We start from the raw sequence: 25,353 nt of genomic DNA on the forward strand, positions 1-25,353 counted from the left end.
AGCCGTGCGTTCCTCCCTTTGTCTCGCTAGGGCTTTCTCTTGCACTGGTCCCTCCGGCCCCTATCGTTGCTTCGTTCAAGTAGGTAACGTCTTCGTCCTTGTCCTTCTCGATCTACTTTCCACGCTTCCCAGCGGCAGTTTGATTGCTGTGCAGCGACGTTGCCAGGCAATGGCTACCCGATGGTAGCTCGTTACGTGTCGAGTCAGGGTGATTCTCGTTGTCTGCGGTAAGGCAAGCCGCACTACCCGCTGACGTCAGTCACGTTTCTCTGAACGACTGTAGCTTCCGATGCCTATTACTGAAACAGATTATTCGTTTAATCGGTCGTCTAATCCCTTCTATATAATTAAAGTATACTCATGGAATTTCATCCTGAAACATGCTCGTTGCAAAGTCTTACAGTAAAGGGATTTCCCATGAGCCTGATTGTACCACTAGCATATTTCAAGATTAGATTCCAAATGTGCACACTTGAAGATACAATGAGATATTAAATCTAGTGAGACTATACAAAGGAAATCGGCTAAGTTTAGCAATCAGCGACAACATTGGATCTATTTCCCACTAAATCTACTATCTTATTGTCTCATCATTGTTTTCAAGTGTACATTCTGTTCCACGGTTGCTGAAGGATCAAGCGATGAAACACACCTGGAAAATTTTGAGGTCCTGTGCTTAGGCAGGACCAGGTGGTTCAGAAATCGTTGGGTGGTATCTTGATGTAGATATTGCCTCGGTTTGGTGAGCAGAGGGGGGTGGTTTTCAATGATCATACACGCTGCCTGTCCGTTGCTTGTGCCACTAAGAATACCTGGGTACCAGGTTGGAGTGGTTAACTCGCTGGTTGCTCGCAACGAACGATTATACCGTGCGAAGGTGATGGTGTTGCCGTTTATGAATCGCTTGGACAATGTCCTACTACCGCCACCTTTGCTGTACACCGATCTTTTCCCTCTGGATGATATCCTGGATGTTTCTGTAACAAAACAAACCCTCGTTATTACCTATTCTTCCACTACAATCTAATTTACAAAAACTATAAATAAAACTTGTTCCTATAAATATTCTTGTTGTTTTTCCGTGTTACTAATCACTACAAAATGATGTCTCAATGACCTTCTATACGATCGCTTTTACTGTATATCCTAAGTACAATAAACTCCGCGAGAGAGCTACACTTCACCTCAGAAGTTGCTCTCTCGCGGAGAAAACTATTCAGGTGAAAATAGCACCTCACTGTTAATCCCTATTATATCACAAGAGACCTCTTATACAACAAAATACAAGCCCGCAATATTACTGATTTACGCGAATTTCAGCCCAAATTGGCTAACACTATAAGCTTGAATTTCATCGTAGAGAGGGCTTCAGTTGAACAATAGACAAACCTATGTTTAGTGAGCCAAATCATCTCAAACCGAGGAACCTTGCGCTGTTATCAGGATCTACTTTGAACGTCGAATGTGATAGGAATTTATCGGCTCACTTCTTTGCTCATTCGTTTGGAGAATACGGTTCAAGGCGGTTGAGTCAAGGGGCCTGTTAAAAACGTTCGGTACGCGGGACCATCGGTGACGATTTTTACCAGGATGCACACGAGCGAATTAGACTGGTCATTTGTGTGTTTCTTAGTGGTGTGCCAGTTGCCCAGAAATTTTGTCCAGTTTCATTTATCCGCGGCAATTAACGGTCATCCGGGCAACTTTTGAGAGGGACCGACCATGCAAAAATCATGATAGCGAAAGTTACACGAGGACGTGTTTACTTGAAAAACGGATCGAGGTATCGGAGATGGAACGAAGGCTCTGATGATTCACACTGAACCTCATTTCCCATCGTCGAACAAATGAAACGAGCGACAAATGACGATGGCCATCGGCGAGGGATCGATCGAATCGTCATCGGTTTCTTGCAATCTGAGGACCGCTCGAGTGTCCCGATCGCTCTGTGATGTTCTATGATGACCGTTCTATCAACTATGAATGCTTTCCGAAGAATTTTACTACATTCACAATTTACTTCGAACGTTTACCTAAAAATATCGAAAACTTGAGGATTTAAGGAAATTACTAGTTCATTTTCAACCTCGTAGATTTCTTAAGAAAGAAAATCAATTTCTATTTAACAATCATCGAATTGCTGTTTCAATTGCTTCAGAAAATTTTGATTTTGCATTTGCGGTTTAATAACAACGAGGATATCAGATATCTTCGTATTTGTTCCAAGCGATGAATAAAGGTTTGTGTAATAGGGAAGATCGTGAGACACGAGGAATTCTATATTTTATATGATATAATCTGATAATAACTAATTCGGACAAGAATAGTCAGATTCGGGAAACAACCGATGAACAACAATCGTTACGTATTACGTGTAATATAACTACGGTAATTCCCGACACGAAGCCAGACATGGCTCGCAACGCCGCGAGCATACTTCCGGCTATGTACGACGAATGCTGGCGGCGAGTAGACCAGCAATATCTCCATCCGCGAGTGACCATTATCTGACATCATTAGCGCGACGACAGAAACAGCAACCATGAAAGTCCCGCAAAATGGGAGCAATTTATACAGCGTAACAGAAACCGGGAAATTAACGTTCATCGTGGCGATCCCTCCTTCAACTTTCTTGCGTCTTGCGAATCCAACCGAAACGTGGATCGCTAAAATGAATTAGAGCGTTTGTCCAATTGCCGGACGAATGATCGATGGCTTTAACCCTTTGCACTCGAGAGGTGACTTTCTGTCACCACTGGATTCGATACTGCAAAATGGTAAAGTTTAATATTTCACATGGAACTTTGTGCATCACTATGTGAAGTATTGAAATAAAATAATTCTGTTCCTTATGCTTCCTTACAAAAGGTGGAAAATTTTACACTTATTCTATGTTTATGTTTACTCAGAAGCATTACAATTAATAATAGAAAAATAATATACAATTCTGATTGGAAGAATTAAGCGATATTTATATTTCCTAAATTCTGTTTGAAATCTTCACCGCGAGTCTGAGGCGATATTGTAGGGCAAGGGGTTGAGATTCAAAAAACTTCGTCTGCATCTCGTCAGAAATTGTTGAATACTTCTAATGAAATATCTTCGAGTGCAAACGGTTAATATCGAACTTGCAGCATAGAAAATATTTAAACATATTTTCCTCGGGGATTAGATCGACTCGCGGGGAGGTTTTCATTGGTTTTGTTAGGTCGATGTAATCCTATTATATAAAAACACAGCGTAATCCGTTTTCGAACGATACGGTAACGCGGCGTCGCGTTCGTGCTGTAATCATCGGATGCGACTGAATCACGTAAATCGTCCGAACAGATAAGAGCCGATTGTTAATCACCCGGTAGACGTGAAACCCGTATCGCCGCGGAACAAGCACTATCTTCGGGACTCCGTTCTAACCCTATTTCGCTTCACGCCACATTTTAACGTGTTATCTCATGATTTCCTGCGCAACTGTTCTTCGAAGTTATTTTATTCGTTAGTAATTTGCTAATGGAAAGATACGAATTGCTAGTACGTCGTGAATACACGTTCACAACGAAGATCAAGCATTTGTAACATGAACGTTAGGTTGCATTTAGACCGAATTTTGTGTTCCACTTTCGTCAATGTTTATCAGCTTTTAGATCGTGTCAAATTTTATTATCGAATGCTGATTTTCAGTTTCGGGGAAATCTTAGAGTTCCATGGAAAGTAAGTTGACAACCCCTGATCTAAAATGACCACCATTTCACTTGGCTCTCTCTCCTTGTTAGAATACGACTGACCATTACCTTCCTACAAAGTTTCATTAAAATCAGCGCGTGGTCTCCTTATCAGCCGGCTAACCGCTTAGACGACCACCTGCAGCCGATATACGGTGTGTCTCCAGCCGAACAGTACAAGAATATTACAAAGACAGTAATCACAAGGACAAAATTATTCGAAAACGTAAAGTAACATTTCTAGATACAAAATTTCTCTCCAGAATGCTATACAAAATTTATTAAATTCAATGTCCACCTACATTTGTTTATACAAGAACCGATAAGCAATGAATATTCGATAATACCAGCCAATTCTTCGATAATGGCATCTGAAATTCAAACGGAATCTTTTCAAATACATGTGTATCGGGTATATTTGTATTCGGCGTTCCTGATTTTCCGCGAGAACCCACCCCTTTTTGAGTGGTTCGCAGCGTGCACTGACTGCGTTCCATCGAATACAATGTTGTTACCATATAGGTTTACGGAACGCGTCAGTTCGACGCGTATTAAATTTTATAAACGTTATTCGTAAATTGTTTACGTCGATTTCGATCGATGTATCTGCACGAATACGTATCCTAACCGTCCACCTTTAACACTAGAACAACCGAGCTCTAAACATGATTAATATGCAATCCCCATTACCGGTGAGAATGAAGAAAATCTTAAACTAATTGTCGCGAATTTCTAACGTTAAAACATACGACAAAAATTAGAGAATCTGTTTTAAAATAAACGTCTTTTTAATGATATGTTTGAAATTAAGAGTGTTCCGCGGAAGCCGCAAATGGAGAAGCAGAGGAGAACCAAACATTTTGGAAGCTATTATATTTGAAAAGCCGTAAATCTACGTCAGCCGCAGCCAGGAATAGAATTTGAAAAGACGTGAGTTCGCATCAGCGGTCGCGAGTGTGTTAAGACATCAGTAATCGTGAAATAAGAAACCGGAAGCCCGCCATTTTTACGGATTAGGTTGTTTTAGTGTTAAATCTCTAATTTCCGAGATCTAAATGAACGAACATCGATCGTTCTAGGAACAATAGCGCGACGCGCAGGATAAATGGCCGTAAAGCCAGTGTTAATTAAAATTGGAGCGCGACCGCGGAAAATGGCGAGAGCTTCTTCTCGGTAGTAAAGCATTCCTCCGCGGTTCACCGACGCCCCATGAAGTATTCACGTTCTCACGTGCGCGGACAGGGGTGGGGACGCCTCTCTCTCCCTCCGGTGCCCGGTCACGCGGAGTAAAATAACAGCCTAGAATTCCAGTCGCGGCGCGGTTCCGTACCGATAGCCGTTTATCAACGCGGCGACGAGCAGAGGAAGCGCTCTCTCACTGTCTCTCTCGCTCCTTTCCACCCGCAATCCTCTATCGATCCATTTCTAATGGAAACAGAATTTCATATCGGGAACCGGCGCGGCTCAAATTCCTGCGTGTACGATACGGAACCTCGGTTATCCGAACTGCCGGGAATGCCAGCGAGTTTTCGTTGCAACGGTGCACTGTTTTTTCCCGGCGATGCTAGTATATTTCGATTAGAGGACGCTAATCCGTTAGCCATTAACCCTAGAACCGCTAAGTCGAGATGACTCGTTTTGGATTTCCTCTTTTGCAACGATCGAAAAGATGGTTCTCTAGGGAACTAAACCGAGTTGGATATAAGAAGCTAACGTATGAAGTCTCAATAAATGGACCCTTGCAGTTTGTTTCCAATGCAAATAGTTTTACTGCTTGGTAGTTCTGGTCTTCAATGCTAAGTCCTGATTGATCTGGGATTTATTTTGAACATCCGTGTTCACCGTGAAATTCTTCCATCAGAAGTCTTGCTTTGTGGATGGTTAGCTTTACACGATATAATTGTAAGGTGGATTTAGTTAGCTGATCAGTGCTCCGGATCCTAGACCCCTATCTCCTACGCCGGGGTCTAATCTACGGAGCGAGCGAGACGGCGAGCGCGTTAATGGAGTCCGCGCGCCATTAAATCGATATTTGCTCTCCGATTACGCGGTGCAATGGCCTTATCGCGATCAAACAATGCAGTTTGCCGCGGATGCCGAGCGATCGGCAACATTTGTTCGACGGGAGACGCGCCGCGGCCACCGGGCAAACAGAGAGGTGTTTTCGATCGGGCAGCTTTTCAAAGGTTCATCCCCTTATCTCTCGAATCGTTTGCTCCGCCGAGATGTACGATCAACGAGCCGACAATCTTCGATCCAAGAGTGGAAATGATCTGGTCCCCTTGTTTTCGGGGAAGTTCCTCGCGAATCCTCGATACCGGGAACCGATCATCGCTGAAGGAGATTGTCCGAGAACAATGGAGGATTCGGATAAAATAAATGAAGCGGCGGGATCGATCGACGAACAGGTAAGCCAGTGATCGACTAGAGGAGCATTGGCAGAACCACCGTGGAAGAATAAATGGGACCAGTCGATCAGTCGTTATATATTTAACCTTGCGGTCGTCGATTTATCTGCATACTTAAAGTATCGTTAGAGGACTAAGAATACGTACGTCAGCCGTGGTAAAATGGGAATGCAATTAAGTTGAAGAAGACTGAATAGATTCGATCGTGCTGTGAACCTGATTGGGTCGAGAGAGATCCGAAGAACGCAGCAAGATTGATGCTGGCAGATTGTCTAGCACGACTCTTCATTTTTTCAAAGAGGATCACTGAATCTTTGTATTCTTGATCGTGAATTCGTGGGACTATATAGTTCATCGGTTAATTCGGTGCCCAATGGTTTCTATCAGATTCGGAACATGCGAAATATCTAATTTCAGCCTAACAGGCGGTGGGATAGCGGCTAGATACGTGGCAGCGCGTTTCGATGTGAAAAACCGGTGCACACGGTAGTCACGTTGCACCGTATCACAGAATGCGCAAAGAGGCCACGTCGATGCACGTCACGCCGCTCGTAGAACCGGGCTGGCAGGCCCGGAAACATTGTCGAAGACATTACGAAATTCTCATCAGTCTAACAGATGGTCTACAATCGGCAATGTATTTTAATCTATCGAATGACTACGTCTAGATTAGCTTCGATAGTGTAGAACCGTGACACGGGTAACAGCTTTTGCTTTACATCACGAGCAACCACAGTTTTCGTTTAGTTCTTAACGATTTCACGGTCATTACACAAAATTCTCGTTCTCTAGTTGAAAGAGGCCGGTCGATAGCTTCTTCTTCGCAGTCTCTTCAGTAACCCAGACACATGATCTTTCGGAGATAAAATTCTCGAGGTTCTGTTTCATTCGTGCCTCCCACAGTACTGAAACGGTAAAACGAAATCCAATTCGCATAGAGGACGCGTGGCGAAACGTTTCTAGAAGACTGCACGACCACCGAGCGAAACGAGGTTCCATTTTATACTGCGAAAGGATAACAAAGACGCTGCGTAGGAATGCCCACGAACTTTCTGGACGATCAAACGTATCTGATTTCTCTAGCAGAAGGGAAAAAGCTCTCGATCCATCGAGACGAGTCATTGCTGGAGAACCATCCCCTAACGTTCTCCGAACCCACGCCTTTCCAACACTTCAACGTATCAGACCAACTAAAAGATCACTACATTGTAATATCCAAGAACAACGTGAATTCTTCCTAATCAATTACGCAATAGAAAAGTACGTCGGCCAACCCTCGGCCACGAACAAAAGAAGGTTATCTTCTAAGTTTAACGTAGAATTCTTCAATAATCCACGAAGAAGAAGCAATTCCGATCGATCTCACGTCAAAATTGCGTCAGTCCTTCGACCCTCCAACAAACCACGAGACCGACCAGGAGAACGTTATCACGTAGCAAAGTTCACCGAACAATTCTTCAATAATCCACAAAAAAGAGGAAATCCTCTACAATCAATCTCACGTCAACCGCAGTATGGAAAATTGCGTCAGCGTTCCAACCCCTCAACAGATCACCAAACCAAAGGAAGGTTATCGCCTAAGTACACCGAAGAGCAACCGAAAATCCACGTATAAAGAACGATTCTCTGCAGTCGATTCAACCGAGAACGCGTAACGGAAAATTGCGTCAGTGGGTCGCGAGTCGGAATGCAAAACCCGGAGACACCCGGTGCACCCTAGATCCTTCGACACAGTTCGGCGGCCAACCAGCCAGCCTCCAGCCTGTCCGTTCAGCGCGACGTGTCCCGGTGGAGAAACCCGTGGATGACGTCTCACGGTTGGACGATTACCTGCTCGGTACAGACGCATAAGTCGTGATTTGCCAGCGTGGCCCGCAGCTGCCGGTACTTTCTGGTCGTCTTCGTGCGGGACTGTCGATCGCCGGGCGGCCAGGTACGACTGCGGCCGGTCTAGACCTGGGGAAGAGGGAAGAAGTGTCGGCGCGCGTGGTTCCGCAGCTGAATCCGCCCCGGTTTCGTCCGCGACCGATGTCCGTCGCCTCCGCGGCACCCTCGTGTGCAGCTTTCGTATCGTGGGGATACGCGCGCACACACACGCGCACGCACACACGTGTTGCCACCGTACTGCGGGGACGTTTTTCTTTCTCTTTGCTCTCGTTGCGATTGTCGTCGGCCCGTTTCACGGCAGGGACACGGCGAGTACGTGGGCTGGGGCTTTCTTTCTCCTTTTCTCTCCTTCTTCTCTAGCTATCTCTCTCTCTCTCTCTTCCTCTGTTCGACCGGCTCTGCCGTGACACTCCGGAGTCCTCGACGTCGGTGCGTGCTCCGCTCGCGGCACTCTCTCCTCGGGTCCCGGATCGACCTACTCCAACGGGTCCGGTGGCCGCGCGCGCACGCGTCCTCCGCGCATCGGGACACGCCGTATATTGATCTGAACGTGGCCCGATCCGGACGTAACGAACAACGCGCCGGAATTTCTAGTATGCCGCCGTCGTGCGCCGCTCCGCGCCTCGCCGCGACGCAAGGTCAGATTTCAGCATCGCCACGAGGACTGTCGGACTAACTGCACCCGCTAGCCCCTAGTGTCCTCTTCGCTGGTGTCCTGTGATACGGTCGCCGATGATGTAGCGGGGTCGTGGCAGCGGCCAGTGTTGGAGCGTAGGCTTCGGGTGGCGTAATTCAACGATGAAATGTCTCTTTAGAATTGAGAACTCTGATTGTCTTTAATATGAACCAGAGTTTGGTAATCAGTTGATATCGATTCTGTAAAGATTGGGTTCTATGTGGAAAGTTTCGTTTAGGACGTAGTTGTATCTTGTCGAGTATAGTCGATTCCTTCTGACCGAGGATCTTCGTTGCATGATCCTTCGATGGGTTCTGATGAGTGAGGATTGATGATCGTAGCTTTACCGATGGTGGGTCGTTTTTGACTTGACTCGATGTTGCAGGGTTTGGTTAGTTCATCTTTATTTTTATCCTTGGTGCCAGGATGCGTTCCTTTAATTCTTGCTACAGTCACGTATTTCATTAGAGAAGTTCAGGATTAGAGGTTTCAAGGTGACGATTGTAACTGGAGTTTCTTGAACGAATGAACCGGTAGACGCGGGGGTGGAGTGTTAATGCAGCAACTATCCCGATAAAGTTCATCCGTTCTCGTTTTATTAGAAAACTTGTTTTCATATCGCAGAATTCTTATGGCTGCTGAACCAGCAATAATCCTGTTAGAAGATTTACCTGTTGACCCTAAACTCAATAACTTTAGATAATCATCACGCCCATATCTAAGTGTGTCGGGTCCGCTGGGAAGTTTAACATTGAACGTTGACACGTTGAGCACGGATCCCTTTTTTCGAAATAGCCCTTAATTCGAAAATTACGTTAGCTCGCGAGCAAGAAATATGTAACAGAAACAATCTTCTTCCGTTTACAACTTCAATGAAATTCGTTATAAAGAACGCGAGCAAATGCTTTAATATCGAATGATTTATAAAATATTCTTCCTCAAACTTAATACTGTCGGTCCCTAAGGATACCTCATCTCTAAATCCATTGCTCCACTTACTCCACTACCAACGCCTACCTACAAGCCGAACGAAAAATTACATAATTCCGAGAACGCTTCGATAAAGAACCAACCTAGCCCCTAAACAGATCGATCAAACCCGGTCAGCTCCAAAAAGTCCTCAAAACTCCGTGCAATCTCCCCATAAATATAATCGCGAGAAGTTCAAAGAAACTAAAACCTCCACACTCTAGACTCTACAGAGATATCGAGAACGCACACACACAACGCATAACACTTCAACAAAAAACATCTAACTCCTAAACAGATCGATCGAACTCGGTCAACTCCGAAAAGTCCTCAAAACCCTCCGCAATCTCCTCATAAATATCATCGCGTGAAGTTTCAGAGGAACTCAAACCTTTAGACTCTGCAGAAATGGAGTGTGCAAGGAAGAGAGGTGAGAGAGGCAGGAGGTATCAGTTTGCAGAAGGGAACGCAGCGATCACCTTATCCTCGACGGCGTCCATTACGAAGTCGGGTTTAGCGTCGCCGTTATCGTCCGCGCAACAGATCACGGCGCTGCATTTTCGAGCGTGTTATTATCTGTCCAGACACCGGTCCGTTTACATGCATTATGCATTCTCTCTTAGCGATCAATCATCTCCGACGATCGCAGAATGGAAGGAGGAGGAGGAGGAGGACAGGGGCAGGATAGGTTCCTTTGGGCAAGGCCAAATATCCACGACGATGCGTCGCAGAAAAGACGTATCGCGGCGGTTGGGGACAGATCCGGCGCGATAACTCCTTATGCAAATGCGCCGGCGGGTTGCACCCGCTTCGACCCGTAGCCCGGGTGAAGGTTGCAGCTACGGCCGGTGCGTGAACGGGACGCGCGTTACGATTTATCGTACGGCCCGTACAACTTTGTTTCGAACGACTGTCCCCGACGGCGATCGTAACGCGCCAGCGAGGACTTACCCGCCCCGCGGACGCGGGTCGTGTTCGTGCTGCCGGCGAGGCTCGTAAAATCCGCCTTAATGCAGGACGGACGGACCGGGGCGTGCACGCGATACAGCCAGGACATGTTTTCCACTGATTTTTGCATGTGAAATCGGCATTTTAACCCTCTGCGGACGAGAATTTTTAAACTTACGGAAACTTGTCCAGAAACAAGCTGAATCTGTAGGACTCAAATACTAGAAAAGAAAGTCATACGTCAATCTTTCGTTATTTAAACAATTTAATTATTCATTGCAGCTCTTGAGTGACAACCGACCGCAAAGGGTTGACCCTTTGTCGACCGCTTCTCCTTTGTGTATGTTTATTGATTCTAATGCAGTACCGATCAAATCGGTGGTCTTTTTAGACAGAATACGCGCATCGATGGATAGAACTGTTTTATTTCGACGTTTCATAGTTAACCTTTATGTATGGAAATTTGAAAATTACCGATTAATATTAAATATTCTCGTTAGTAGCAATTAATAAACGGATTTATTGTGTTTATTCGTTTTTGCTTATTTAAATGGCTCTGCATAGCAATAGCATCAACTATGTAACGAAAATTTCACTGGTTTCGAAATTGCACGTTCATACTTGAAGGTTAATACGTTAAGCGCCAAGCCTATTTTGTCTTCCTATACGTTTAGGTTGCGATATCCGATATCGCCGATATGCTGGGTAGCCAGAGATACATGCAAGATTATGATAAGACTACATGTATATCTTCATATATATTCTTTGTAATATTTTTTAAATTGTACATACATTATTGGCGAACAATGACTGACGACGCTGTTAACATGTTAAGTGCATTGTACCAAAATATCGTATTCAATGTTGAATTTCATAATTTTGCTGTATCGAACGAAACACCGACTGTGAGTCAATTTTTGAGTGCAAAGGGTTAATGGAATTACACCTGACGTACATTAATTTTCTGCTTTTTAACGTGAGAAATGGTTTATAGTTTTTTGGGAATGTTTGTGTAATGGTTGGATGAATTACTGCAATCTTGTATTATGTAGAACGATCTGGTGATAAATGAGAAGCTAGCGAAGTTTTTCTTCGACTAGTGTTTTTAATTCTGAATACTTTTGTACGTCGTTTTGTAATTCTTTTTCAAGTAGATGTTTTGAAAATACTTGTTACAACGCGTTTGAAAGGATTAACATATAATTGGACATTGTACGTTACTTTAATAAGCGTTCGGTGACATTCCATCGTCACTGAACAAACTTCATGGTCCAAAATTAGCATCTTCGGACACTCATTCGAAACAGGTGTCGGGACCCATTACTTATGCGAATTTTTTCGCTGTTCCGACGGATTTTACCACGCACAATTTCGATTTCCGTTGAATCTCTCAGTGAAACTTTTTATAAATGTTTCTGTCCCGTTCGTCCACTTTCGCAACAAAAATCAGACGTAAGAACTGTTACACGATTCGCAGTCACGTGTCTTCGATGCCATTACTTCCGATACCTTTTCGTGCGAAATGTGCCCAATTATTAACACTAGAATTACCACACCAGTCAAAATGGCGAGTTTCAGTTTACCTATTTCGCAATTATTAAAAGTGTTAAATATCCGAAATGATTTCAAAAATAAATAGCTTCACCTGAATATTATAATGAATATACGAGAAAATTTAAAAAAATTTATTTAACTATCACAATTTTGATAAAGATTAATCGTATTAGACGCTCGGTAGTTCTAGTGTAAATTTTCCAATATCAAAGTTAAAATCTTCCACGAAAACGAATACGCTCCAAAACAAATAAGAAAAATTAACATCGACCAATTTTGTTTACAAATCAACACGTTCGTTCCCACGAGAAATCTGAACCTTGCACAAAAAAGATATCTTACATAAAGAAACAGAACTGTTCTATCTCTGTTTATACATCACACAAAATGTAATATTAATTTTAAAATTTCATAATTCTGCTATGTCAAATTAGATTACACTTACATTCAAACCAATAATATACTGTTAACTTACAAAATGTATGAACCTTCAAATTAAACATCTCCTTTTCTTTCTAACACTATATTATGCAGTGGCTTACTCAAATGAACTGGTGCCTCATTGCAAAATTCTTCATAATTAAATTGAAGCGAAAAGAGTTAACAATTCATTTCGACGAACCTCGTGAAACCGACGATCGAGTTTTGTACATACTCCGCGGAATGTCGATGACGACCCCGTGGGAATCGAAAGCGCAGGGGGGGGGGGGATCATTCGGATCCGAGAAAGCCGCAGCGATTGATAACGCTGCCGCGGGGATCGCTTCGCGGGAAAGATAATTACGCGTTGACCGAACTTGACACACAGAAACGGTTGCAGCCGTCGTTCGAACAGAATCGATCGGGCCCCTGTTAGCAGCAATTGTTTACTGGAGCAAGTTTAAAATTCAACGCGGACCGGCAACTTTCACTCCCGCCGCGGCTGCGTTACGTAAAGCTGCGTGCACGGTTCGAAAAACGAAGTGATCTTTCGAGAGAGCCGTGGGCGAACGATATCGCGTGGTGTGTATATATGGGCCGTGCTCGCGTGGCCGTAAGTACCGAGCCATGTACAGAGCCGAGAGCAAGAAGTGTTTCGTTATACCGATAACTTTTTCCTTCTGGCATTGATGTTTCCCGGCTGCAACGTTGGCTCAGAGCTTCCAAGCGATTTTACGAATTTTTCCGCACGAGGAACTCGTCTAATCGACGTTAAATTGTTATTTAAATTGTTACTTAATCGATCTTGAACAAAATTCCGAAGCAAATTTCGTTATAACGATGGCATTGAACAGTGCTACGAATGTTCCGATACCTACTCGACTAGATTATCCAGGAGCAATGAATTTTAATGGAATGCGGACTAATCCATGAACAATGAAATTTTAATCGATTCAAATTTACTTTACCCTATGGACATGTAAATCCTTATTGATAAGCTGATAAAAGTAATTTCCTACTTAGTTGCTGTTTGAGAATGTATGTTATCTTTCCTCGTGTAACTCGCCGATGGGCTTTACGTATGTAGAGACTTTTCGAGATTGTTGTTTCTTTTTCGATTTATCATTGTTGCAACTACCCTTAACTCGACGACGTGTCTGTTATTGCGATTCGCTGTTTATTTTTGTATGGTTGCTTCGCGGTGCACGAAACGGAAATAACAATGTTGAAACAGCTAACGGTAAAATATTTTTAAACGTTGATACACGATTTCGATGCGAAGCAGCGAATCGCTCGCTGAAATTCTTATTAATCTGTGAGAGTCTTCAAAGCAAAAATCGCTAACGTTCACGCTTAAATACCGGAGATTAAGATAAAAAATGAAGAACGGAGATTGTGCGTTCGAACAATTGCACGAGAGCTTATACGTGAACGTTGCAGTCTAAACATACGACCGTTCGGACAATCGTTTTTACGTGCTGTTAACCAACGATTCATTTTTCAAATATTAATATTAATAACCTTTACTTTGCTGCACGCCTGACGCGGACAATCGCCGATGAATTCTCGAGATTCCATACGAAACTCAAGGAAAGGACTTTCATCAATTAGCCGGTGAACAGTAATATGTTTATTGTTTATCGCGTCGTATCGTTGAACGGTGTTATCTACGACGCGCGATTAGATGCTTGCGTAACGAAAGCCGCAATGGACCTCGATCGATCAGAAAACACTAGATTCGTCGGAATGTACAGAGTCATTTTTGAGCTTTCACGAATTCGAAAGTCGAATAAATAATTTGCTAATATTTCGCCATAAATCTCAAGCATTACATTTTGCATTAACTTTTTGCACTCGACAGTTTTTTACTAGAAATATTTTAACATTTGATGATGAGATAAGGACGATATTTTGTGAAATTAACTCGAAGAGAAATCACACGTACATCGAGGAACAAAGCTATTTTATTTCAATATTTCTCAAACTGATGCATTATACGTAGTATAATATTAAATATCAAATTTTATAGTTTTACTGTATGAAATCAAGTGGTGACTGAGAGTCACCTCCCTAGTGCAAAGGATTAATAGATTCTCGTCCATGTTAAGCAACATATGTATTTTTACAATGAAAACTACATCGAGTATTAATTAATAAGCAATTAATAATAAACAATGAGTTTAAACATCGACGGAAGTGATCGTTCGCGGCCTTTGTTCACCAAAGATGGCGCGGCCATAACTGATTTCCGGTTCGTTGAGAGTCCAGTTGAGAACCACTGGGACGGGGGGACTGATTAAGAGGTATTTATTATTTTGCATTGCTATCGTGCGGCTATGCATGCTTAAGGGTCAAAGCAGGCCATCTTAAGCCGCAGATAAACGGAAAAAATAAGGAGAGTCCGCACGAAGGGAGCGGAAGGTCCGATTACACGCGAGACCGTTCAGAGAATCGGTTTCGAAACTGGACATCTCGTCCGATATTGACGATCGAAGTCCGCGCGATCGAATCTGAAGCCCTAGCAAGGTGCCGGCTGTCGTTAAATATTTTTTTAGCGTTTAACCTTTTGCACTCGAATATATTCATTATAAAATATTGATCAGGTTCTGGCATAACGTCGATGAGATTTTTTACAACTAACCTAAAAAACGAGCCACACGTGAGTTGAGAAACAAGGCTATTTTATTTCGATGTTTCATGCAATATTATATTTTCATTATATATTCGTGTAATATTACAATTACGTTATAATTCAATGAATACGATTTCATGAAATTATGTTGAATATTGAACTTTATAATTGTGTCGCATCAAACCGAACGGCGATTGAGAATCGCCTTTCGAATGCAAAGGGTGAATACATCCGAATATAGTGGCAGCGACCGATGTCTGACTATGTGGCAAATTTTGTTTGAATCGTATATTTCCATACTTACACTGTCAGCAATTATATCTCGTTGCGGAAGTTCGATTTAAAGGGAATAATATTTATAGAAACGTGCGTTGTGTCATTGCTTGTTAAACGATTTAAACTTGAATCAGGTCAACGGATCAAAATGTAAATATTGTATAAAATCGAGAAGAGTACACATCGGATTAAGAGGTTAACCTTTCGTGATCTCGCTCCGTATTGATCCAGCGTTGTACTCAATTCAATTTCGAAATGTACGATATTTCGAGATATCGACTGTTCGTTGGAACGTAAACAATACGTTGAACGGGACGATGTCTCGCAATGAATCGAAATAATAATTATTATTACGCCGATAACTTCCTCCTCCTTCGTCGCTCGACGCGGATTAAAAAGTTCCATGCTCCGATCAATTTTAAGCCGATTAAGGTTAGACGACCGAAATATTACCGGAACGCCTCGGATTACGGAAAATGAACGTAAAACGAAGCAGACGTTTCAGTCGAAACTGAAAATCCATTTCCACGCAATTTCCCGATTAGTTGAAAATCGATTCAAACCATTTTGCAAGAATTTCGATTTTTACGTAAGCCGTTACTTCCGGATCATATTCTTCTCTCGTCTGTACACGTTCCCATATATTTCGCCGACACCTTCAAAATTATAGTAAGTACACCCGAACACGTCAACGGTTTACCGTGATTGCTGTTCACTGTATGACGTTGCGCTTTATAGCGAGGCGTGGAAATAAATATTGATAGCGTATGCAAAAATTCGAACGAATTGGAGCAACCGATACCTCGCCGTGATTGAAACGAGCGTGAGGTTACATCGATTATCGGTGCTTTCCGCGCGGCCGTTTTTCTATTCGCCCGTTTCCCCTTATTAATCGCCGAAAAAGGAGACCGTGATTCATCGGGGCATCGATATACCACGCGGTGTTATCACGATCCTCCCGTATCGGTCGCACGAGAGCCCCAACCAGCCGTTTCGGTCCGCTCAATATAAAGTTTTTTCAACGATCGATATCGATCCATCGCGGAAACGTCGAGAACTTCTGAGAAGAAAGCGAGAAAAAGCAAAGGACAGACATAGGGGCGACGATAACGGGCTGGACAAGGAGCGAAGACGGGGAAGAAATGGAGAAAACGTTTCATTTCCGTAAGAAACGGGTCGCGCACGCATACCGTGGATCGGCGCACGTTCCTCGTGTCCAAAATGGCTGGTCGCTAAAATTAGCGTCGGAAAGCAATGAAAGAGATACCGGATAGGAGTACCATGCCCTGGTTCAACTCACCTTGACGTCGAAGAAAAGTCATATAAAATGGTATCGCCCTGCTGGACGGCCGCCTTCTAGCGTGAAAATTGAACGGGTGTTCGTGGGTGGATCGAGACAGATGGATCGCCCTGTCGGGTGCACCCCAGTGTCTCGTTTTTACGTTTCGCTACGATATCGTCTGCGAAAGTTGCTTGTTGGATTCGGTCGCCTCGACGTGACACCGTGATGATGCCTTTCGATTTCCTCGTAGATTTCTCAAGCTCGACGACAAACTGGACCGCTGTCGGCGAATTACTGTTCGCTCTCGAGGTTTCTGCGGCTTTAAGCGTGCTGTGCGTACCTTTTTCGCTCACGACGTGCACACTTGATACGTTCCGGCTTCTGAGACGGCTACTGCCTGAATACAACTGCAAACGATCGACGAAGCCAGGCCCGTAACGTGACTTGCGGTTCCCTGTTCATGATAGCGCCGTCCCTACCGTCGGCCACTTGACGTTTTTTCCTGTATGTCACGTGATAATGTAGTATCAATCGCAGTGACGCAATATGAATTTCATGGTTCCTAGTTTGATCATTTAAGAGAATATTTTTTATTCGGAAGCTCGAAGAATCAATTATTTCGAATTGTATTGTTGTTGCCGGAATGTTGAATCCTCGGTGACGATTGCTGTTATTCTTGAATATTCTGATAATGATTATAATAAGATTCTTTATTATATATTTCTTATGTAAGAACAGTATAACCATGAAATGATTAGAATTTCTTTTCAAAATTATTTGAATTACTAAACAAAATAAATCTTGAATGGACCAATTAATTTACGCATCAAAAAGGAGAAGATCTAGTGGTATGGTAGTCTTGTCTAATCAGAGGTCGTAGTCTATGTTTAAATAACAGTAACGTGCTAACAAAAAATAAGCATGGGAGAAAAAAATTTGTTGCGCCAAGTAACGAAGTAATAAAAACATTTAATGAAACTAGTAGATAACAAAGATATCACTACGATTATTTATGTAATTGTGTAACCTGTAATTATTCGCACATTTTATCATCGCTCGAATATTCGATACTTTTAAATTAGCCATGAAACTCTTTATGTTGCCGCTAAAATTATATGAGCCTCTTCTAATAATTTAGAAAAAATTTATCAGGCCTTTTATAGCAGGAGCGCGTTACTTTTTTTTGCTCGGTCAATCTGATACAATAACAGATATAATTGTGAAATTTGTAAGAGAATTGCGATGACTCAGTGATCAATAGTATAACCTTAATGTCAGTATAAAAAGCAAATGCACACGTGATTTTCATTACAGTTCTTTTTAAAGGTATAAGCATCAATATACGTGAAATTTTAATAGATGTATATATAATATTATTTATGGTGTGACAAATAAATCATACCAAACGTTATTACGATATAAATGACACGTTATATCAATTGTTATTACTAGTGTAAAAAGTACGTTGTTAATGTTCATTGTTGAGTTGCGTTTATAATATATCGAAAATGACATCGCCGTTTACTTGCATTACGTGTCGTGTGGCATTTCGAGATTTGGAAGTTCAACGACAGCATTACAAATCAGATTGGCACAGGTATAATTTAAAGAGAAAAGTAGCTGAACTGCCTCCGGTCACTGTAGAAGAGTTCCAAAAGCGAGTAATTGCCCAAAGGAACAAGGATGATAAAGAAAGAAAAGAAGAGTTAATGAACTGTAAGATTTGCAGAAAAAATTTCAACACAAAGAATCAATATGAAAATCACTTGTTGTCAAAGAAACACAAGGAAAAGTATGCGAAGCAGAACACTATGGAAGATGCAGACGATATAAGTAGTTCTTCTAGTTCAACAATCATGAATGATACTCAAAAAGAAGGTACTAGACGTAGTGGCAAACGACCAGCAGAAGAAATGGAGATAGATTCTGACATAGAGTCCATAGATTCTGATGAATGGATAGAAGATACAGAGAATCCAATAAAAAATAACGATTGTCTATTTTGCGATCATCATAGTAGATCTTTGGTAAAAAATTTAAAGCATATGACTGTTGCACATTCATTCTTTATACCAGACACAGAGTATTGTACAGATATTAAAGGTTTGCTCACATACCTCGGAGAAAAAATTTATGCCGGATACATGTGTATTTGGTGCAATGATACTGGTAAGTTGTTACTCCTCCAATAAATTAGGGTGTATCTTTTCTTAGTGACATATATTATCATTATGTTTTAAAAATTAACAGGGAAAAGTTTTCAAAGCGCAGAAGCTGCCAGGTCACATATGGTGGATAAAGGGCATTGCAAAATGCTGCACGAAGGAGATGCACTTGCAGAATATGCAGAATTCTATGATTATTCATCTAGCTACCCTGATGCAGAGAATGGCGATCCAGATGCAGAAATTGAAATACCTGAGCTAGACGACAGTGACTATCAACTGGTCTTGCCATCTGGGAATGTTATTGGTCACAGGTCCCTGATGAGATACTATAAACAAAACTTAAACCCGAATAGAGCAGTCGCGGTACCCAAGAATGAAAAATTACGGAAAATACTATCGCAATATAGAGCTCTTGGATGGAAGGAAACACAAAAAGAGATTGTTGTTAAGAAGGCCAGGGATATAAAATACATGCAAAGAATACAGGCTAAATATTCTACACAATTGCAGTTCAAGGCGAACAAACTGCAAAGATACTTTAGACCCCAAGTAAACTTCTAGGCATTTCTAGAACATGTATAAATACTGTTGCAAGACTGCATTCCTTTTAAACCTTAGAATTTTTATGCATAACAAGTTGTTAGGCGTGCTTATTGCGTTACATATTTATACATTTATTGGTGAAATAAACTTGTACTTATTTAATTGAAATATGCACTTTAATACTTGTTAGCTACGACTCTTGAAATGAGTTACAAGCTCAAGGCATATTACTATTGAAATCAGTCTCATTAAATTCAGTAACAGTTTTCGCTACGACTTATCCCAGTGTAATCGCGTTCTAGAGACAAAAGGATGTAAACATAATGAGAGCCATCGGTCATTATAAACTGTAATATTTATTTGGCGGATATTCTTACAAAATAACTTGTAATATATTTTCGTAACACGTGATATCAACAAAAATATTCCTTGTCACTTTTTAGTTTTATACTCATAATGGACCCGTTATCCAGTAATTCCTGAAACCATGAGTTAAATCACCGTCTTTGATGAATCGTTGCACACGGTGGCCCGGAAGCCTCCGGGGACCGTGTTCTCCCACGACGGCTGTAAAAAAATTCGTACACGAAATTCCGAAATACCTACGAGACTCCGTGCACTGTACGTATACGATATACTTTCAATTTTTCCATCGGCGAACTGCAAGGATGTACTCGAAGACAACAAATTCGTCAAATGAGAACATTTGACACGCGGTTCTCGTTTCTGTCGATTTTCACGGCATGCAAACACAGAAAATTGATTTCGTGGATCACTGTCGTTTTGCGGACGAGAGCAGCCGACCCCGCGCAGTTCGTTCTCAACGAACAGAACGCGGAACCAAAGTTCAGCGAACGAAACTCTAAAGATAGATCATCCTCTTACTGTTTCGTTTCTCCTTCACTGCTTCGTTTTTCTTTTTTTTTCCTGATTTTTTTCTTTTTCTTCTTTTGCGTGAAACAACAGATCGCTCGAAACATTGAGAAAGGGAGGGGCAGGGTGCGCCGGTGCCTCGAATTCCTAATATTCTCTACGCGAGACACGCGGTCCCGCCCTGCATCGTTAGATATATTTCTGGAGAACTGTGTCTTTTAAGACGAACATGCATTAGAGAGCTGTTATTGTCGCGTAACGATACACATAGTATTACTCTACTGTTCCTTCGTAAAATTTCTCTGCTCATCGAAGGTGTCTCGAATAACGTTGAACATTTCCGTTTCGTTTTTTTTTGTTTTCTTTTGTTGTTTTTCCTTCTATTCGTCTGTTTGCCTGGTTTAATTTAGTATCTTTACCATCAGCTTCAGAGCTTGATGGGGTGGAGCTGGTCTGATCCAATCGTCAAGCTCGGCGTAAGGGATCTCCGCTTCCACCTGGAAACCGTGTTTCAAGCACACCTTTTGGGAGAACATCCCGGTCGCGTCCGCCTTGAACACCTGCAAACACGTTGGCAAATTGAGGACTCTGAGCCGGGGTGCGCTCGGCGCTCGCAAACATTTACATACACTTCGAATTACATCGCGTGCAAAAGTACCTCCCGAGAAAGCAACGGGTGCATCGCGATTACGTCTTGGTAAACGAACATTCATCCCATGCATTACAATCGAAGAACATGCTGAAACAAAAATAGAATGTGTGAAACTCCGGGGACCAGGGAGATCGAAACCAGTCGAGTTCCGCCGTTTCTTTTCTGGAGTACTCGATCCTCATTTTGGCCCGAAGTTCTCCGTAACACGGTTTTCCGTGTTAAACGCAACTTTCGATGGGAAACTTGCGCCGTGTGACAACACCAACATCGAATTATTGGAAATTACTGCTGAAATACGGGGGTGGATGCCGTAAAATTAGAATACGGTGGCAGTGAGGCATGGTAAAGGTCACGGGGCATCGTTTTAGGGTGGCAAGTCACATTTCAGTGAACCTAAACGCATGCAACGGACATTTACACACATAGTTAACGATGGAACATCTTTGAGAATTATCACGGCAACTGGGCTTTTGCCGCACGCGTTACCTTGTAGCCAGCCTTTCTCGCGGTCTCTATACTGTCCGCCATCAGAATGTTCGCCAGACCCTTCCCGCGGAAGTTCTCGTCAACGCTGAGAATGCGACACTCGAACAACTCGCTGACATTGTACTTGGCGAATAGGTCGACCTTCTCGTTGACCTTGTAGAGAAGCCCGAAAATGATTTTGAATTTCTCGTCACTTAGTTCGGCGAGCCGACGTTCAGCTTCCTCGCGCTCTCCCTCCTTCAAGATACCATTCAAAGCCATGCCTGCTATCTAATGGGACAATTCGCATGTTCGACAATAAAGGAAGGCACAACTAGTCTCTTAAAACTTAAACTTAAAACTTAAAACTAGTCTCTTAAAACTTTTCGAAATATACATTTATTCAATTATATTCAGGGGGCAATTAAATAATTCGAATAATTAATCAATTTGCAAATATAGGCATTGAATGTCTAATATCATTAGAATGATAGTGAATGTAAACTGGATAAAAAAATTAATGAGATTCCGAGTTATTGTGAAATAAAGTTTAGGGTGGATCGCTACCCCACGTGCGGCTTATTGTTAGTACTACGAACGAGGGTGTCTTGTGATGAGTTAATCTTCAAGGTCCGCGGTAAAATGTTTTACCTGTTGATTGGGAAGCACGTAGGGACGATAGAGGCGGGGAATAGTGCGCGGGAAATGAAAAAGAAAATTCAAGGACGGTGTTTCCTTTCTTCGATTCGACTTACCGTCCCATCCTGATCCACTAGCATCCTCGAGTATCCCTGCTTTAAAGTAAGCAGGCAATGTCTCTCGAGCTCGTACTGGCTTTCCCCTTTATTGCAAAGTCCCACTGCATGGTTCAGCGGCTCGTCGGAGAAAAAGTTCCATCTTAAGTGGTGGATTGCCTCATCGAAGCGATTTTCTGGGACTTCGACGACCGTTAAATGATCGGACGACATCTTTGGGGTGGTCACGGCACGAATTTTCCGCGCACTGAAAGGATTTTCCACGCGCGCACCACCCTTAGTAGGGAGAGGCTCATATGGGAAAAGGTCCATATATTGATTGACCCAGTTCAAGAAATTTACCGGCTACAATGATTATGTATCGCCCTTAATTATTCTTAACGCGCGTGTCAGAAAGCATCTATAGTCACTAGCAGGAACTTTTGGTATGCTGATAACAGCACTGGCTGTTAAATAGATCATTCGGTATTTAATATAATTTCTTCACATATGTATTTACCTTTCTTTTTCATGTTTGAAATAGGTATAGTATATGGTGCGAGACTAAGAGGACAGTGTAGGGGGGAGAATATAGACGCAGGTGTAAATGTATATGTACACGTTTATTATTTATAATTTTTACTAAATTATTTGATTCTATAACCATTTATAATACCTGTCGCGAAGCGTTCACGTTCCGTGATTTCCTTATTAATATATTAACAACGCGAACAGTTTGAATGTGCTTAGACACAATGGGGAGTTTAACAAACCACGTAACATGTAGTCCACAGCAAATATTAACATCTTTCAATTATAACACAGTAATCAAGCCTAGGATATATTACATTGTAATTAATAAATGTTAACTGTGCTGTAGAGGCCATCGTTATCTGTCATAGTTTGATAACATAAAATGTTTTTGTGGAACATTAATCACAATCTCTCGTGTAATTCAGATGTACTCTGAAATTAGTATTGTCAGAGGATCTTCGTGTAGGGGGTAAAGTGTGTTCTCATGCTTCGCTAGATTCACGCTTTATACATTCATTCAGATTCAAAATATACTTTTTTTTTAATACTTCAGTTTGTGAAAACAAGCTATGTACAGTTTTTAGAACAAAATATCATCATCTCCTTCATCAAGCATATTTGGAGCTTCCATATCATTGCCAGATGCCAACATTTCAGCCCTAGCTGCTTCAAGCTGGAAAAGAATTTAAAAAATTTATTAACACTTATAAACAAATTTAGTGTTGATTAACATTTATAACTAAAACTGTTACCTTGGATTTTGCTTGTTTCTTTTTATCCTGAATTTTCTTTAACCGATAAAACTCTTCTCTTTCTAATTCATCCAGCTCAGAAATGATGTAAGCAAGAGTTCTTTCAATTCTTGGAATGATAACGTGTTCAATAGCATTAACACGACGATTCGTGATTTTAATAACCTCGTCCAAGGTCACAAAACTTGTCTGAAGAGATGCTAATTCTACTAATAGCTTGACCGCTCTTTGATAATTCTTTTTCAACTTGGCTAACTGTTGACCACCTCTGGCCAATCCTGCTAATTCATAAGTATCTGTGCCATCTTGATATGATTCAAATACTGGAAGATTAACACCAGCCACATTATCTTTCTTAGAACGAATTTTAATTTGTGCTTTTGTCACATTCTGTAGCACTACTTGATTGAAATCTCCAGTTGTAAATTTTGCTTCGGCCAAGGAGAAAGCTGCCTCTTTCATTACTTCTCCCATAAGTGTTTTTGTCTGAATAAAAAAAGTGGTAAAAATAAATATTATACTACAAAAGTTAAGCAAATGGAAACACCAATAACACAGGATATACCTCAATAATTTTACCCAAAATCAATCTGAAACGCATTTGCAATGCGTCAGCTTTCTTCTTTAATAAACCATGACCTTTCTGTGCTCCCTGCAGCCGGGATTTCATTAACATTTGTGCCCTGTAAGAAACACACACAAATTAAGACCCAGTTCCAATTTATTCATATTTATATAATAACTCAAGGAAAGACATATATAGAATGTGTAAAAAACTGTGATAGTTTAATGAAGATTATCAAATATCACTGTCATAATTCGTAATAATATGATAATACGACGATAATATAATCATGTACTTAGAAATGAAGTTTTGATGTTTAAAACTCAATGAGATAGGGTTACACCCATCTAACGATGAGACGATCGGAGCTACTTCGACGCAAAAATCAAAATTCACATGGAGTAAATGAAAAGTGTACTCAATGAAGGAAAGAAGAGGATTTAAGCAATATATAAGTGAAATACTTACCCCCGAGAAGGGAAAATCGGAAGTTTATCTTTTCCAGACATTGCTATGAGAACTATCAAGCAGACAGGAATGAGATTGATCAGCTGACTCGCGGGACCGGAAGTGTCAAGGTAAATACAATTGCGCGTGACAAGCGCGAGATTTAAAAGAATAAGCTTTTGTCAATACTTCACCCTTGAAAATAGTCTATTGACTTTTTGACAATCGGTAGTGCAATTAAAATAATTTCTTTGTTATTTTACATGTATAAAATGATTTCATGAGTACAATGGCGCAAATAAAAAACAAAATATTTAAAAAATTGATACTGTACATCTAGTTATGTAACTAAATTCCGAATATATCATAAAACTAAATACACTATTTAACATTAATTTCATAAATGAATAATAAACAGTGAATGTGATGATCAAATAATTTGTAATGGCAGAAAAGAAGAAAGTTTCTTTTACGTTTCAAGAAATGAAAGCCTCTCTTATAGAACAATTAAAAAAAGAAAATCGTTGTTTCTTCGTTAGAGACAACAAATTGACAAATACATTTAGGATAGACGTGTGTGCTGTCAATCCACATAGTGCGCGTAGAAGTTGCTTGTGCCCAGGAATAATAAGAAAAGCCTGTGAAGATATCTTGATTAAAATGAATGTGAATAGTGTGTAAAAATAAGTTTGTATGCATTAATTATAAGGTATAAAATAGAAATTGCATGTAATAGCAAAAAAAATCTTATAGGTACCTACATATAGATATTCTTTTTAATGAATTGCCTTCAATTTGGAAGAGAAAATGATTCACGTACCAGATGTTCCTGAAGACTCTATTCTTAAT

At 41.4% G+C, this 25,353-nt stretch overlaps 4 protein-coding genes across 5 annotated transcripts; 1 reads left to right on the top strand and 3 right to left on the bottom strand.

The window, feature by feature from the left end:
• Window positions 1–152: 152 nt before the first annotated feature.
• Window positions 153–17,219, bottom strand: LOC116430226 (uncharacterized). 2 transcript variants are annotated; one of them, XM_031984047.2, is made up of 3 exons: window positions 16,790–17,219; window positions 653–977; window positions 153–299 (listed from the first exon to the last, which is right to left on the bottom strand). In XM_031984047.2, exons 1-3 carry the CDS (start codon window positions 16,809–16,811, stop codon window positions 260–262), a joined length of 387 nt encoding a protein of 128 aa, XP_031839907.1. In that variant the 5' UTR covers window positions 16,812–17,219; the 3' UTR covers window positions 153–259. The 2 variants fall into 2 exon arrangements, with proteins under 2 accessions (XP_031839907.1, XP_031839916.1); XM_031984056.2 differs by lacking the exon at window positions 16,790–17,219 and adding an exon at window positions 7,958–8,548.
• Window positions 17,220–17,630: 411 nt separating this feature from the next.
• LOC116430214 (cytoplasmic 60S subunit biogenesis factor ZNF622) lies at window positions 17,631–19,650 on the top strand. Its single transcript, XM_031984024.2, has 2 exons — window positions 17,631–18,940; window positions 19,022–19,650. Exons 1-2 carry the CDS (start codon window positions 18,280–18,282, stop codon window positions 19,498–19,500), a joined length of 1,140 nt encoding a protein of 379 aa, XP_031839884.1. The 5' UTR covers window positions 17,631–18,279; the 3' UTR covers window positions 19,501–19,650.
• Window positions 19,651–19,819: 169 nt separating this feature from the next.
• Window positions 19,820–22,554, bottom strand: LOC116431162 (Arylalkylamine N-acetyltransferase-like 7). Its single transcript, XM_031986220.2, has 3 exons — window positions 22,228–22,554; window positions 21,494–21,763; window positions 19,820–20,915 (listed from the first exon to the last, which is right to left on the bottom strand). The coding sequence occupies exons 1-3, from the start codon at window positions 22,537–22,539 to the stop codon at window positions 20,757–20,759; spliced, it is 741 nt and encodes a 246-aa protein (XP_031842080.1). The 5' UTR covers window positions 22,540–22,554; the 3' UTR covers window positions 19,820–20,756.
• Window positions 22,555–22,810: 256 nt separating this feature from the next.
• On the bottom strand, window positions 22,811–24,624 carry Vha36-1 (V-type proton ATPase subunit Vha36-1). The gene is made up of 4 exons (XM_031986235.2): window positions 24,526–24,624; window positions 24,058–24,175; window positions 23,493–23,978; window positions 22,811–23,413 (listed from the first exon to the last, which is right to left on the bottom strand). The coding sequence occupies exons 1-4, from the start codon at window positions 24,564–24,566 to the stop codon at window positions 23,321–23,323; spliced, it is 738 nt and encodes a 245-aa protein (XP_031842095.1). The 5' UTR covers window positions 24,567–24,624; the 3' UTR covers window positions 22,811–23,320.
• Window positions 24,625–25,353: the final 729 nt, after the last annotated feature.

Source organism: Nomia melanderi, chromosome 3 (assembly GCF_051020985.1).
Source record: "Nomia melanderi isolate GNS246 chromosome 3, iyNomMela1, whole genome shotgun sequence".
Lineage (NCBI taxonomy): Eukaryota > Metazoa > Arthropoda > Insecta > Hymenoptera > Halictidae > Nomia > Nomia melanderi.

Bases quoted from the DNA above. Each gene is read 5' to 3' on its own strand.
- LOC116430226 (XM_031984047.2), bottom strand. From the start codon at position 16,811: ATGACTTTTCTTCGACGTCAAG. The intron at 978-16,789 runs GTGAGTTGAACC...GTTTTGTTACAG, and splicing joins GACTTTTCTTCGACGTCAAG to AAACATCCAGGATATCATCC. The intron at 300-652 runs GTGTGTTTCATC...AATCTGTTTCAG, and splicing joins AGGACCTCAAAATTTTCCAG to TAATAGGCATCGGAAGCTAC.
- LOC116430214 (XM_031984024.2), top strand. From the start codon at position 18,280: ATGACATCGCCGTTTACTTGCATTACGTGTCGTGTGGCATTTCGAGAT. The intron at 18,941-19,021 runs GTAAGTTGTTAC...AAAAATTAACAG, and splicing joins TATTTGGTGCAATGATACTG to GGAAAAGTTTTCAAAGCGCA.
- LOC116431162 (XM_031986220.2), bottom strand. From the start codon at position 22,539: ATGGACCTTTTCCCATATGAGCCTCTCCCTACTAAGGGTGGTGCGCGC. The intron at 21,764-22,227 runs GTAAGTCGAATC...TTGTCCCATTAG, and splicing joins TAGTGGATCAGGATGGGACG to ATAGCAGGCATGGCTTTGAA. The intron at 20,916-21,493 runs GTAACGCGTGCG...ACGTGTTTGCAG, and splicing joins CGAGAAAGGCTGGCTACAAG to GTGTTCAAGGCGGACGCGAC.
- Vha36-1 (XM_031986235.2), bottom strand. From the start codon at position 24,566: ATGTCTGGAAAAGATAAACTTCCGATTTTCCCTTCTCGGGG. The intron at 23,979-24,057 runs GTATATCCTGTG...TTTTTTATTCAG, and splicing joins TTTTGGGTAAAATTATTGAG to ACAAAAACACTTATGGGAGA. The intron at 23,414-23,492 runs GTAACAGTTTTA...ATTCTTTTCCAG, and splicing joins AGAAACAAGCAAAATCCAAG to CTTGAAGCAGCTAGGGCTGA.